The following is a 16,376-nucleotide window of genomic DNA, read 5'->3' on the forward strand; positions in this document are numbered from 1 at the left end:
TACCTGATAAGAGCTTTTTCTCCAAAGTATTCTCCTTTCTGCAATGTTTTTATCAGTTGGGGTTGATCATGGCCCTCTGTGCTCTGGGTGACTTTTACCTAAATGAGGTTAAGCAATTAAAAAGAGAGAGAAAAAAAGAAGAAAAAATGAGAATCTGAACACATATCCATTCAACCAGACCCTTTGGATCAATAAAAATTTGACTGAAATAAGGAAATAGACAAGCCTTTGCTTTGACTTTGAGGTAGTTAGTCAACTCATTTGGAGGGACAACAAAATCCTTAGGAATCCGCTTAGGAATAACTCATTTGGAGGGACAACAAAATCCTGTGATTTAACACAACCAAATGACTCCCCATCTGTAAGAGAAAGAGTCTCCATTCAAATCCTACCTCTCAAAGTTAAAATTTTTTATGTGAATCCAGCGATTCTTTCCTAGGTATATTTAAGGCAAATGGTAATGGTCCTGTGGGAACTTCTATTATTTCAAAATCGAAAGAGAGTTAACAAATTAATCAAGAATAAGGCTAAGTGTCAGGAGTTTTGAATCCAGTGTCCATGATTGACTTGTTGAATCCTGTAAATTCAACATTGTGGAGTCCATGATTGACTTGTTGAATCCTCTAAAAACTGGATGCAAAATGTGGATATGGAGAAGGGTCATAACTTTCATGGGAGTCTCAGTGTGATCCATGGCCCATGAGAGTTTAAGAATTCCCATGGCAGAACCAAACAAAAACTTCAATATTCCTTGTTTGTGGCTAGAATTACGCCAATTCAACATGATAATGAGGTTTGCTTCGTGTTGATTAGACATTCTGATTAGGATTTATGGAAGTCCCAATGAACTAAAATTTAAAAAAACAATAAATGTAATTTGTTTATTAGTCAGAATGCTTTCAAAGCATGGGGTCCAGGTTGGGGAGAAATGATAAAAAGTGTTTCTGAGTGTTGAAGAGTTTCTGAGGTTTGAAACTATTTTGTTAATCTTGTTGCTCTTCACTGGGTGCCCAGGTCAAGGTTCAACCACAAGTCAGTTTACAAAGGGCAGTGCCTGACTCTCTGATGACAAACTCTTCCATGGAAGGAAGAACATCTGTAAAGTCCAGACAGGTTATAGACATAGGTGCTCAAGTTTCACTCTGTCATTCAATATTTCAGTAACGCCTTTTATCTCTGAGGAACATTGTAGAGAGTCAACATAGGAACAATTGGTAACATGTTATCCACTCAAAATTTAAGTAAAGAAAAAGATCTATTGTATATATACTGGCATAAAATTTTCATCAGTATTAAAACCAACTTGAGCTATGATATATGAATTGAAGTTTGGAGCCATATCGTGCTATAGCTTCATGCCTGGCCACTGCTGTCCGCAACTGCCGAGTTCATTCTCCCCACACCTCCGTTGGATGGAAAAATTTTCCAGCCCTGATCTTGGACCCTTGGGCTGATTGAGAGTCACAGATAAAAGGGATCTTAGAAAGAATCCAGTTATTTTATGCACAATGAAAGAGGTCCAAAGAAAGTCAAGCAACCTAGCTAGGGTCACTAAGAAGTTACTGTCTCAGCTAGAACCCAACACAGGTCTCTTGTGCCCCCAAACCCAGTGCTCAGACAAAACCCCCCAGGACCCTTCTGAGCAGAAGCTCCTTCACCTGTTTGACGCAGACGTTCAATGCAGAGCACCGCTGCGTTTATGGCCAACTAATGGGAACCGACTTTTTGATTTACTTTATGTAAGCTTTGATTAATATTTACCTTTCCTTTTGCTAAGATGAAGAAGGTACTTCCTTCCTCGCCCTCTCTAATAATGTAATCTCCTTTGTCATAGTATTCCTATTGGGATGAGAGAGAAAGAAAGGTCAAATCCTGTGGAGACATATAGATGAAGGCATGAATGACATCAAACTCCACGTGTCTTTGAAATGAACATTCCATGTCTGTGTCTTTTATTTGTTGTTACTGTCCACTGTAATCTTCTTGAACTTTGCAGTCATAAGCTGTAGAAAAAGTAAGGAGACTTTTGCTTTATTACGTGTGCTTATGTTTATCTTTCCCAGAGAAAATTCACCTGAAAGACTGACTTTCCGGCATGGAGACTAAAGAACATGAAGAGAAATGAGAGCAAAGCAATAATATATATCAAACAAACTGATATACAGGGGAGCTTTCACCTGAATAATCCAAATACGAGCTGTTCAGTGATCTGTAATAGTCTGAAACTGGGTCTAGAGTTTAGGAAAAGATTATCTAATACAGTGAAAAGATTAGCCCCAGTGGACAATAGGAATATCATCCTCAATTTCTAATTCCTTGAGGACAAAGGCTGGGAAAATTCTACCTACATAGCAAGTAGCCCTTTCATAGGGATTCTTTTTAAAAATTTATCATCATAAAAGATCAACTTTAGAATTTTTCATATGTAAATTCTGTTCTCCCATGTAGGTTTTTCCTGCTGAAATCTCAAGTTGTCACTTATTTCTTTGTTTCCCTCATATAGGTGCCTGTAATCAGAGAATTCTTGGGCAGGGAAAAGTAATTCATCCATTTGTCAGACCGAAAGACCAATTCGGTCTCTCAGAAAACAAAAGATGGATTAAACCGTCCACATCTACTTCACTTTAACATTGTCTCAAAGTCAGAGAACCAAAACGGATCTCTTAATTATTTATACAAATAAAAATGGGCCTGTTTAATTTATTTAACAAGGCATAATTAACAACATAATAGCTCTCTCTTATTTTTCTTTTAGATTTGAAAATAAAATCCAAACAAAACTACTTTTGTGTCTGCTGTATTTCAATAGCCTTTTTGGTCACTTACACTTCAAACCTATTTACATTCTTGAAATAAATATGACTGCTAATATGAATAAACATACCCTTTATTTACAGAGCACCATGTATATTTTATAAGACATTTCAACATCTCATGGAAAGGAGCGTAATATCTTAGGGGAGAAAATACTTGGAAGCCAAACAGATCTAGATTCAAATCCCAGTTCTGCTTTGAATTTCACATCGAACAACCCATAAAGTTCAAATAAGAACATTTACCTTCAAAGATTTAGAGAAGCACGTTAGTTTACTATTGCTGCTGTAGCAAATAACCATACATTTCTTAGTGGCTTCAAACAACACCCGTTTATTATCTCACAGTTTCTGTGTGTCAAAAAATCCAGGGTCACCTGGATATTTCTGGAAGGGTCTCCCAAGACTGAACTCAAAGCGTCTGGCAGGCTGTGTTCCCTCCTGCAGGCTCTGGGGAAAAAGCCACTTTCAAGCATAATCAGGTTGTTGGCAGAATTCAGTTTCTAGGATGAGGTCTCATTTCCAAGCTGGCTGTCAGCCCCTTAGTTCCTAGAGACCTCTCTGAGGTTCTCGCACAGAGCCCCATGCTTCATAACCAACAATGGCTCATCAAATTCTGCTTAGACTTGAAAGCTCCCTGACTTCCACTTCTGCTGCATCTCTCTGACTCCAGGCAGAGAAAATTCTCTGTTTAAGGGCTCATGTCATTATATTCATCCCTCCTAGAAAATCCAGGATGATCTCCTTATTTTAAGGTCCTGAACCTTAATTACATCTGCCCCGTCTCTTTGGCCATGTAACGTAACATATTCATACATTTCGGGGATTAGGGTCTGGGACATTTGGGGGGGGGGGGTCCATTCTGCTACCACATGCAATAAGACACCTGAAATATAGTAAATAATTAATGATTGCCATGTTGTAGAGGGAGATCATTATGGTTTGCTTAACCATTACTTAAATTTTCTGGGCCTCTGTTTACTTTTCTATAGAATTACAATGGCATGACCTACCACACCGAATGTTGGGTAGCGTAGCTAAGGCATCTGATAGCACATTTGATAAACACTAGGCACCCGGTGACCCTGAATTCCTGTGAAGAGCCCGTGAGCTGGGCATCCAAGCCTTCCACAGTACACATGGCTGTCCAGGTTGATTGCACTCCCCAGCCTCCCTGTGAGCTGCCGCATGTGATTGACTTCTAGCTCAAAGAACCTGAGCTGAAGTGCTGCATGCCACCTCCCGGCCAGGTCCATGAGCTGTTTCAGGCATGTCTTCATAGAGAGATCTCGGCAGAGGGATCCTCTAGGCCTTAGCCTGAGTTCCCAAATGGCTCCGTGCAGCTACCTGACACTATCCTCCCTGGGCTGCTATGTGAGCAAGAGACAAACCTCTACTTTGTTTGGAAAATGGTATTTTGAGTTTCTGGTATCCCAGTTTGCTTACTCCAATTCTCTATTCTCTCTCATTTTAGCTTTATCACAAACCTTCGCCACATACAAGCTCAATTTTACAGTTGAGATGACGCTGAGCCTTGGTGTTTAAGTGAGTGACCCCACTCCACAGTTGAGCATTTCCATGACGCCGCTACCGTTCAATTCTCTCTCACTGGGACGGCTGGTGTCCTGTTAGCTGTCCCCGTTTCAGACAGTCTGCTCTATAGTCTCTCCCGTTCCCACCCCAATCTCAGTCCCCACTACCCACATGGAACAGAACGAACGTGGAGAATTTCCAAAGTGCTGGTAGCTGTTCTTCAGTGATTATAAAGCCTTCGGTGTGTGCGGATGTGCGGCTTTCATTCCTGTCCGTCAGAGACGCTACAGGTAAGCTTGAAAGGGAGCACTGAGAAAGAGCTTTATTGTTTCCTGAGGGGCAAACTTCCTAGTGGTATTTTTCCGAGGGATGGTTCTTTGTCACCCAAAACCACGGGAGGAAGATAAATAATACCTCCCAGTGTGTTGACAGTAACTTCACAGATCAGAAAAGGCTGTGGATGTAGGTCAGACCAAAAATACACAGTGGTAAGTACAGGCTATGATGCTAGACTGGCCAGTGTTTGCCAACTGGGGAGTGCAGCCAGTCTAGCCAGGGTGGTCGCCAAGACCAAAAAGAGAAATGCAAACAGTGTGGTTATTGTCCTGTGGTTACATTGCAAAGGGGGCCCTTATAGGACCAAGAAGCCATAGACCCTAACCTCTGGAGCAATGATTTTCAAGCATTTTTTACTCGGACTTACGGTAAAAAATACATTTTACATATGCATCCAACTACATCTATGCAAGCATCCGCACACATAGACATGTATATAAAACGAAAACGTATTTAACTAATCCTTATACTTACTACTCTGAAATTTTTAAAAAATGTTCCTCCAAATTAATTTCCTGATCTACTAATGAGTTGTGACCCGGAGTCTGAAAAACATATCTTAAAAGAAGATGTGCGGAACCCCTGAGAGTAGTTACTTGGTGTTAGCAAGAGGGAGAAACTAAGGGAATCAATCCCGGGGCAGACTGAGAGGTAGAGGTCAGAAGAAAACTATACAAACAGTAGTAGCTAAAGATACAAAGAGTTTTTTGCTGTACAGAAAATGCTCATTCTGTGATACCTAGAAAATGTTAGCGCCTGAATGCCTCTAACTAGAGCCTGAATGCCTCCCTCAAGGTGAGGGAGGACAAAGACCAAGAAGCAAGGCCATAGCGCCCTTAAAATCTTTAATGTGTGGCTAGAAATCTTCATTACAAAGAAGTACTGATGGGGCGCCTGGGTGGCACAGCGGTTAAGTGTCTGCCTTCGGCTCAGGGCGTGATCCTGACGTTATGGGATCGAGCCCTACATCAGGCTCCTCCGCTATGAGCCTGCTTCTTCCTCTCCCACTCCCCCTGCTTGTGTTCCCTCTCTTGCTGGCTGTCTCTATCTCTGTCAAATGAATAAATAAAAAATCTTTAAAAAAAAAAACAAAGAAGTCCTGATGATAAACAATCAGATGTACAACACACACACACACACACACACACACACGTCCCCACTCCTGGAATTGTGTGACTATGCACCCAAGTTTGTTGTTTAAAAAACTGTATACAATTAAAATTGTTGTTACCAACAATTTTTTGTTTGCCCAAGTATGATAAGTATGATAGTTAAAACACCTTAGAAATTTTAAAGCAGGGGGACCCTCATCAACCATTCAGGCAAAATTTAGTATCTGATCGCTTATTTCTAAGGAACTAGAGCCTACAAAATGAAAGCCAACAGAAATTCCTCTAACTTGGGTGAACCGACTGTTTAGAACTCTGTAACTGAAACGTTGAAAGAACCTGTAGAGATCTGGCCGACACACCCTTTCTTTGTAGAGGAGGAAACCCTACTGCCTACAGGAATTACTTGACAGCTGTTAGTGACAGAAGCTTGACCATAAACACTAATCTCCACACGTTGGACTAGTGAACTTTCTATGACACCCAGCTGCCCCCACCTTTAGCTAACAGGTCCACAAACAGGCAAAATCCACAATTATCTCAACTTTCTTATGACTCTCAATGTAATCATTAAAATGAGAAAACCCTCTGGTTTATGCAGGTGTTAGCAGGAACTGTAAGAAAGAAAACAAGATTTTTAAAAAATTATGAAAAATGGAAAATTCCTGAATAAAGAGATAGACTATGGCAAACTCTATATGTATTCTATTCATAACTTTAAATTAGTGCTTCTCAAACTCTAATAAGCTTAAGAGTCGCATCAAATGTTGAAGTGTATATTTCTGGGCCGGTACCCCAGGGTTTCGAATTCAGTAAGTGCGAGGTGGTGCCTGGGAACCTGGCTTTCAAGCAGCACCACAGGTGATGTGGGTCAGGGCAACAACCTTCCACAGGACCCCACCCCTACCCCACTCCTACTACACCTCCACTTTCATGAAAGATGGCACGTCAGAGTCACAGGGTAGAGGGTCACTGGGTCATGTACCAAAGCTCTGTAACAAAGAGTGAGGTGACGTTTTGGTCAACCACTGTCAAATCCCATGCTTCCTGTGTGTGGGAACAGAAACTCTGCCCACTTTTGTGCTCCGTACTGCACAACGGCACAATTCACACGATCATTTTCATTACCATTAACACTAACACTGCATTCAGAATCTCCATCATGCTTCATGAGGCTCACTAGCTAACTCTTGAATGTGTTGGTGCTGCTTTCCCGTCAGAACACAAGAAGAGGCTTAAAGGTGATGTCTGCCTCTAGAACCGAGTGTTCTGGGTGAGTTAAGCGAAAGCAAGAAATGCTACCGGAATACTGAACACTTGGAGCCATTGGTCTAGATGCAGGAGTCAAAGGCTTCACAAACACTCCAGATCAACAGGTTAGTGACGGGAAATTCTGATATCTCCTCCCCACCCCCACACAAAAATTAAAAACCTCCCAAATCAATTCCTAAACACCATGCCAGATTCAGCCTGTTTTTCTCAAAGATTATGGAGCCAGTTTGTGGGACAGCTGGTCCTGGAACTCAGCAGGCGTTCTGTTATAACTCCAATGCATTAGTGATTGGCTGTTGTCAGGACCCTGTTGATGGGTCATTAGTCCGAGCTATGCTGGTAAATTATGTGCTTTTCTTAGTGCTAAATAGATCCCATTACTCCCTTGTTAATCACTTTTGCATTTGAGAATTTTCACACGCTATGGAGACACATTTGTTTGCCAGGTATGAATAAAGGGCCCTTTATAAACTGTGCTGCTGTCTGCAAATGCTGAGATATAATAAAGCCTTTCTAGGGCATTTTAAAAGATGAGAACTTTCAAACTCAAATTGTGTGTTAATTAATACTGGATTTGCGCCCCCATCTATATATTCTGTAACTATTGCCTGTGGCTGCAATAAATATGTCTAATTTACCATTTATTTTTAATGATACTAAATTTTAATATTTGCTGTCAGCATGGAATTCCCCTCTGGTGAATCTACTCTATTAGTATTATATTAAAAACAGATTTCCTCAGTTAACAAAAAAAAATATAGGGCTACTCTAGCTTTAAAACACACACACTCTCAGAAATTAGGATGAATTATTAATTTGTAACATCTGTGATTGGAGTTATGTTACATTGGGAAAATCCCAACAGATGCAGGGCAAGCAGTCCTCTTGAAAATGACTCCATATCTGAACACTCTGGGGACACAAGGCCAGGCACTGTGTCATCATGACCTGTCCTTGATAAACTGCTGGATAGGTTCCACGAATTGTAAATGGAAACATTACTGGTGTCACTTACACTTAAGGATAAAATGGTCAGTGCTCCTTCTCAACAGATATTAGTTTACATTGTATATTGTGATTGACAGAGGCATGAATCTGTCAACAATCAGCCTTGCAGGGATTTTCGTATCTCCCACTGAGAACAGCTTTATAAAAGCTTCAAGTCGGCATGTGACTTCTTGACTACTCCTTACCTCCCTTAATTCCGTAAAAGCCATTTTGGTTTCAATGAAATTGACTCCCCCGCCCAAATCAGAGAGAAATTACTTGTGTTGAATTTTAATCTCTGAAATCTGAAGAGGTTTTCAAAGAACGCGTATCATTAGAATCCAAGGTTCGTGTTATAAAAGCTTTATTCACAAAAAGACTTGACTATACTTGGACTAGAACCAACCATCTGGGTGATGCCTCATATGAGTTTCTGAACACATTCCAATATGCTGTTTTCCCCTGGATGTTAAAATAGGTAAAGTGCTCCTTAAATGCAAGGGTTTTTAAATGTCTTTTCATGGTGTTGAGTTTTCAAGTACGGAGTTGTTTCATAGCCTGATTCAAAGGGCTGTTCCCACAAGCTCCAATATATCCTTCTCTACTCCATTACCTAATTAAGCATCGCTGACTGCTTTATACTGGGAAAACTCTACATGGGATTGTGATGTTAACTGCAGAAAATCAAATGCCTCTTGAGTAAGGCAGATTAGTTTTATAAAATATACCAAAAAGATTAAAGTATATAAATCAGATGTCACTTTACACATGCAAATCCAATTTCCTTTTATACATTCCGGTAGAGTTGCCTAAATCCATCCCAGCCCCTCAGTTCCATGTGAGGTGGTCTGAGGTTTTTCACAACAGAGAAAGGCTCTTGGTCTCTACAGACTGGCGACCTACCATAGTTTCCTTGTTATTCGTTTACAGTGCTAATAGCAACTAGATTCTACAGTCTTTTAATGAATTATACTTTTTCCTTTAAAATTTCTTACCACTTCCAAGCAGTCAATGATCTTGGTTAGTTTTTCTTCAGGTAAATTCTTCAGCAAGGATACACTTCAAAATTAAAAAGAAACCTTTAGTTATCTTCCTGAATTAAACCAAAAATATGCACCTATATGTAGTTCAAAAAAACTTTACCTGCCTCTAAAAAAAATATAATGCACTTCAGTTTTTCCAAAGTTAACCTCCAAAATATAACGCACATAAATAACTGAATTTCAAATGCACTGAAATTATAAAACCACATTAGTCACAGATATTTATCATAGGCAAATAAATAAAAATAATAAGATGCCTTAAATAGAAAAAAGTCAAGTTTTGTCTGTTTGGGGAAAAAAAAGAAACACTTTATATTTGTTGTTGGTTTTCAGAGTGAATCACATCCAGAAATGTGTTTCCCTCCACATCTCAGTATCTCTTTTTTTAGCATGAGTGAGGAGCTCTGCCCCCAGAAGAGGATCAGATCTTCATCTGAATCCTTGTAATTAAGTAAAGGCTGAATCCAGGGGGGAATGTAGGAATTAGCATGGAAATGATCTTTGATTATTATTCATACTGTACTGTCTTTTAAAATTAATAGTAACCAGGGGCATGTAATAGGAACATTTTTACAGATAATAATGATACTCAGAGAATGAAATAGAATACTGGAAGTTAACTATTTGAAAAAAAAAATCAGGGGTGCCTGGGTGGCTCAGGTGGTTAAGTGTCTGGCTTTAGCTCAGGTCAGGATCCCAGGGTCCAGGGTTCAAGCCCCAGGTAATCATCCATCATCCATCGTCATCCACTGGGCTCCCTGCTCAGTGGGGAGTCTGCTTCTCCCTCTCGCTCTGCCCTTCCCCCTCGCTGGTGTTCACACTCTCTCAAAAAATAAATAAAATATTTTTTAAAAAATCAGCAATTCCACTCAGTGTGATTAACCAGTCAAATGATAAAATTATTCTTTTAGAGAAATTTCTCTTCTACCTTACCCACTTTTACTCAGGACTGTTGATATAATTTCCAGAAGATAAATACTTCTTTCATACCATCTAAAATTTGACACCTCTAAGGGAAAAAATGATGCTACTCCCAAAATACATGATTGGATCTAATTTTTGAAAAGATAGCTAGCTCTAGACTGACCCTTGCACGTGTGCACAGGGAGGCACGCAGGCAGCAGATGTCGATAAGAATGTTGTCAACGGAATCCTTTGTAATTTCAAAACACTAGAGCATGCCCCAATTAGAGAACAGCTAAACACACTGGAGTAGAGTCAGATGATCAAATTCTACAACAGGAGAAATGGCTGAACTAACCAGATGGATGAAATAGGAAAAAATAATGAGTAAAAAACTGAGTCACGGTAAGTTAAATCAAGCTATAGGCAAAGTAATGAAGAATACCAAGGAATGACTACTAAGCTTCAGAATACAGACCACTCCCAAGAAGGGGCACGTGGGGGGCTGGGAAGTGAATGGGGGAGCACGTGAGAACACCAATCAAAGTTGTTAATGTTCCAATTCTTAGGTTGGGCAGTAAGTAGCTTGATGACACTCATTTTGTTATCGTGTTTTATAACTTACATATGTACTATATACCTTTTATACATATATCACATACTTCATAACAAAAAGATGTACATGGGGAAAGACCTTACTGTGTATTATGAAACCAAGTGAAACGTCTTTCTCTAATCTACCTTCCTGTGAAGGAAAAGGTAAAAGGTAACCAGAACTTGCCATTGATTAACATACGCTCCTTGCGAAGGTTCTGCTTCTGGTCTGCACTGGGATCTATAATGTTAGTGAAAATTCTCTCCTGTAAACCTGTCACCCTTGGGGATTAGTGAGGAAATTGATATGAGGAAGAATCTTTAGTCTGTTTCCCTTCTATAAAGAAAGAGATAAGGTTTATCTGGATCGTCACTGAATCCCCAACGTTTAGGGGCTGGCACTGGGTATTTGATAGATGGATGCATGAAGGAGATAACAAAAGGAAGACAAAAGGAAAGAAGGTGTATGCACCAGTAAATTCTCCGAGCTCCTTCTACTAAGACAGAACACTCTAGACTCCAAGGGAATGAAATGCAATGCCTGGTGGCTCAAGTTTTATCTCACAGAGCACTGGCTGATTTAGTTATCCCCTCTTGGCCCTTGTATGAGTGTAGCTCATGAGCTTTTAGTGCTGACCTGTGTTGCTCAGATGCTGGAATTTTTAGATTACCTAGACTCAGGTAGACCCCACAACACGTTAGCAGAGGCGTTGGTTGGCATTTCGGTAAGGTACCTGCTTCTTGTTACTGCAGCTCTTTGCCAGGAGCCAGTGTTAAAACTGGGAGGATAAATCAGCAAGATTCTATAGGGGAACCCTTAACACCTACAATGTTCTATTGATTAGCAATGCATTTATTCACTATTTATTGAGTCCTTACTATATACTAGGCACTGTTCAGCTCTAAAATCATTGACTTTGCAGGCTAGTTGTGCAAGATGAAATCACTATAATTAAAAAGAGCTTACAATTTATTATTATTATTATTATTATCACTTACCACAGGTAACATTTCATTACAGTATGTACTACAGCTTTAGAGATTGTCAAAACTCCCACAAAGAAACACAGAAATAGTTTAAATAAAGAACTTATAGTCTCCAAAAATATTTTTATATTCATAACAGGCTTTTTCAGTGAGATAGGTGTTTGTTTCTCTATGAATTGATGCTTCCAAGTTTTGGGGGGGAGTACAGAATAGCTCACAAAATATGTTCCAAGGATCTGTGTCATCATGACAAGCATAGTCGCATTTCTGGCAAGTTAATTTGCTACAAATAATAATAATTTGGAAGATGGTGTGATTATACAAAGGAGAAAAAATGTCTCAGGTAAAGTAATTAAAGATAGTAAAGTAAATTAGGTTTGATATTATCCTAACCAAGGCATTATTAGGAAGACTGTCTTTTGCTATCCACTTCCAAATTATAGGATGTCTTTCAAAGTCAACTGAGCAACCCAGGTGAATACTTTAGGATTTTTTGCACGTTTTTCTACACTCTATACAATGACTCTATCAATACAAGGGCAAAATCAGTGAAAGGAATAAATCAGTGTGCAAGGCTCACTGGAATTAAAAATAATTTTTTTTACAAAGTAGCATTTACTGCAAGGGAATACTTTTGTTCCTGTGATTTAGTCATGTGAAAAATGCTTAAATGAGAAAAGCTGTAGTAAAATAATTACTGTGATAAAACCAATATATCCACAATAAGGCTACACCATCTTCTGCTCTTTCCACCAATGTGTTATCCTTACCTTCTGAGGAAGTTTCTGTACTGTTCATCTCTAGCTTGAGCTGTCCTTCTCATTATATTCTGGAATACCTCTCGGTCTAGGGCCCACGTTTTAACATTGGTAATAGCTTTAGAAAAATCAAGAAAATAATAAAATATTGTTTAGCCCCACATTAAGAAAACATTCCAAAATGTTAATCATTAAATTTTTCATATATTCTCATAAAATGATATTTCTTGGAAAATGCATTATTTAACACGCAAATGGAAGGAAGTAGTGACATAAATAGTGGGTAATTTTATAAAATCATCTTTGGCTTTGAAATGAACCATGATTTGGAAGTGAGTAGCAAAAGATTTCCTCTCTAATTATGTTTTGCTTAGGATGATATCAAAATTAGTTTGCAATTCCTAATTACACACTACATCATCAGGATGTATTTCAGATTTGTGCTGTGATATAAGAGAAAACCAGCCAACTTGTAGCTAGATCAGAGAGGGAAGAATTCACAAGTAGATAATTGGAAGTTAAAGATCTCTCAGTGTATGAGTATGTTTTTATGTCTTTTATGTTTTTCAGACATTGTAGCTAATGAGAGCCAATATATTTTAAGGATCTCTATGGTTACTTTTGTATAAAGTGCATACAAATCATTTTCATAGAGATTATGCAAGACAGATTTTGAGACAATTTTTTTATAGGAAAGACATGGAAAGCAAGAATAAAATCTAAAAAGGAAGAAGAGCAGAAGTTGCAGCTCTAAAAGATCTAGATGAAATTACAATTGTAATCTTTTTAAAAAAGAAGTAATGAGAGCCTATAAAGTAAATCAAAATCCAAAGCTTTGGTTTACCAAACTTAAGGGTGAATTAGATTTATCTTGACATTCTTGTTAAAAATACAGATCCCTAGGCTCCAGTGTCAAAGATTCTGATTTGGGTTTGGAGTGAAGCCCCAGAATCCGCATTTTTATCAAATCCTGCAGCAATTCTGAGATGCTTCAGCCAGTCCTAAACACTGAGAAACGCACCTGAGTAATTCTGCCCAAGATTTCCATGAATAAAGTCAATAAAAACAGGAACCCTTACACTAATCCCAAAAGTCACTCAAGAAAACTCTCACCAATTAATTCACATCCCTTTTGATATTTATATATTTTCCTTGGTTTCATTAATTTTTCTGGTTTAGAATATGATCAGAACATCATGGAGAATGAAAAGCAAACATTCTGGATGAGCCAAAGGCAGATGTTTACACAGTAAAAAAAAAAAAAAAAAAAAAAAAAAGTGAAGTGGCAATTAAAGCAAATATTAGGAATAATTCAGTAATATGAAGCCATTTTCATATTTTATGTGCAGGTACTTGACAGAGAGGTTCTCTTAATTTGAATTGTTTAGACAAGCACTTTCAACATAAGTCCTGTAAGCACAGCATTTCTATTAACAGGAGCACGTGGGGCACAACGGGAGACAAAAATACTCAGCAGGCAACAGCGACTCAGATTGTCATAAACATTGGGCAACAATTCAAAAATACAACATTTCATCCCCTGTTACCTTTCACAGAGGCAGTTCTCGTACAGTTGTATAAAATGGCTAGTTCCCCAAACGTGGTCCACATAGGGATGGATGATAGAAATTTCTCCCCTTGGAACACCTCCAGTCGGCCCTCTATCAGTCAGAATTAAAGAAAAACACAAACAATCAAAACCCATCTAGATTCCATAAATTACAAAAATAAGACAATCAGAAAGTACACAAAGCATACCGGCAAGATATCTTATGATTCTCATTATAATATTGTGGTGGAGAGTGTAGACTGAAAGCAACTTGGCCATATTAGCTGATCACCTTGAAAGAAAGAGTTACCTACTTTGCCTGAGGCTTTTTGTCAGTAATGGGAAGACTACTAATAATATTTACTTCATACAGTTGTTGTGAGAATTCAATACGTTAATATAGGTAGGGAATTTAGAACACATAGTAAATGCTGTATTAGTGTTAGCTATTGTTAATATTACTATCATTGTTACAAAGATCTTTCCCTGAAGCAGTGGATGGCAAGTATTGTATTTAAAATTCATTCTACCCCATAAAAATGCAGCACATAAGACAATTTCTCTTGTGCAAGGGACACAACAATCCCTGTATGTCTTGAAAACGCAGCTTAGCTGTTCACATTAACAGAAGGACTACCTTGTCCTAACTGAGGAATGCACTGGCCCAGTCCGACTGCGTGGCTCTGTCCAATCATTGGCTGTATAACTTTGGGTAAGTAACCTCACCATGCCTCCACTGTGGTCTAACCCCTCAATCACTGAAATGAATTAATAAATGGAAGTTGCAAAGAAAAGTGCTTGAGAAGAACAGTATCAAGGGAATTAGAAGACAAGCCACAGACTGGGAGAAAATATTTTTGCAAAAGACACATCTGATAAAAGAATGTCTTGCAAAATACACAAAGAACTCTTACAACTCAACAAAAAGAAAACAAACAATCTGATTTAAAAATGGGTGACAGAGCTTAACAGACACTCACCGAGGAAGATAAACAGATGGCAAATCAACATAGGAAACTATGCTCCACATCATATGTCATCAGAGAAATGCAAATCAAAACAACAGTAAGATGCCACCACACACCTAGCAAAATGACAAAAATCTGGTACACTGATAACACTAAATGTTAGTGAAACGTGGAGCAACGGGAACTCTCCTGCATCGCCGACGGAAGCGCAAAGCGGGACAGTCACTTTGGAAGACAGTGTGGCAAATTCTTACAACATTAAACATACTCTTACCATATAATGCAGCAACTGTCCTCCTTAGTATTTACCCAAAGGAGTTCAAAACTCAGATCCACACAAAAACCTGAACACAGATGTTTATAGCAGCTTTATTTATAACCGCCAACACTTAGAAATGACCTGGATGTCCTTCAGTGGATGAACAGATAGACTGTGGTACATCCAGACAACGGGATATTATTCAGTGCTTAGAAGAAGGGAGCTATCAAGCCACGAAAAAACAGGGAGGAAACTTAAGTGCATACTACTAAGTGAAAAGTCAGTCTGAAAGGGCTACATACTCTATGATTCCAGCAAGATGACATTCTAGAAAAGGGAAAATGATGGGGAGAATAAAAAGATTAGTGGTTGCCAGGGATGGGGTTGGGGGAGATGAACGGGTGGAGCACAGAGAATTTTTAGGGCAGTGAAAAACAGTCTGCATGGTATTATAACGATGGATGTCATTATACATTTGCCTAAACCCACAGAAGGTGCAGCACCAAGAGTGAACCCTATGATAAATTATGGACTTTCATGATATAGCAATAGAGGTTCATCCCTGGTTAGAAAAAAAAAGTACCATTCTGGTGAGTGATGTTGATAATGGCGGAAGCTACACATGTGTGGGGACAGGAGAGTATGGAAAAATCCCTGTATCTCCCTCTCAATTTTGTTGCAAACCTAAAACTGCTCTAAAAAAAGTTAAGTCTTATGAAAGTGAGAACAAGTGCCTGACATTAATCTTTATCTAAGCAACAGTTGGGGGAAGAGAAAGACAGCATGTCAGGAAAACTCACAATTCTTTTGCCCTGCTGATTCTCTTCTCCTTTCCCTTTAAACAAGTGCAAAGAAAACCTTACCTCGCAGTCTATGCAAAAAAGACCTACATTCATAGAGGAAGAAAAATGGTGGGGTTATTCTTTCCCGTGAAGAATTATTCTTTCCTTCTCCTAATTCACCACTAAACAGCTCTGGGTCACCTCTCTCCAGCCATCCATTCACCAAATTGGGTTTGAGTACCCGTGTTGTACTAGAAACTGGTCCAGCAGCCAGAGAAACAGCGTGGACGGAACACAAAAGATACTTATGCTGATAGAACTGAAATTGTAAGAAATAAACTCTGTTTTGGCTCCAAATCCTACAGATATAATACAAAATTTAATAATTTCTCATTACAACTAAATTCTATTCCATTGAAACCACTTAGTGGTACTGTTGGAATTGATATCATGGATCGTCATGCATTTCAAGTTTTTTTCCTA

General features: G+C 38.8%; 1 protein-coding gene across 1 annotated transcript in view; it reads right to left on the bottom strand.

Moving 5' to 3' along the window:
• Window positions 1-16,376, bottom strand: part of PRKG2 (protein kinase cGMP-dependent 2) — a 93,183-nt gene that overhangs the window by 45,960 nt on the left and 30,847 nt on the right. The window contains exons 4-8 of the mRNA XM_026509882.3: window positions 13,883-13,996; window positions 12,348-12,453; window positions 9,046-9,109; window positions 1,762-1,839; window positions 4-98 (exon numbers count right to left, since the gene is read on the bottom strand). Of these exons, the coding sequence (XP_026365667.1) occupies window positions 4-98; window positions 1,762-1,839; window positions 9,046-9,109; window positions 12,348-12,453; window positions 13,883-13,996 (457 nt within the window). The remainder of the gene's footprint in view (window positions 1-3; window positions 99-1,761; window positions 1,840-9,045; window positions 9,110-12,347; window positions 12,454-13,882; window positions 13,997-16,376) is intronic.

The sequence above is a fragment of the Ursus arctos genome, unplaced genomic scaffold (assembly GCF_023065955.2).
Source record: "Ursus arctos isolate Adak ecotype North America unplaced genomic scaffold, UrsArc2.0 scaffold_9, whole genome shotgun sequence".
NCBI lineage: Eukaryota > Metazoa > Chordata > Mammalia > Carnivora > Ursidae > Ursus > Ursus arctos.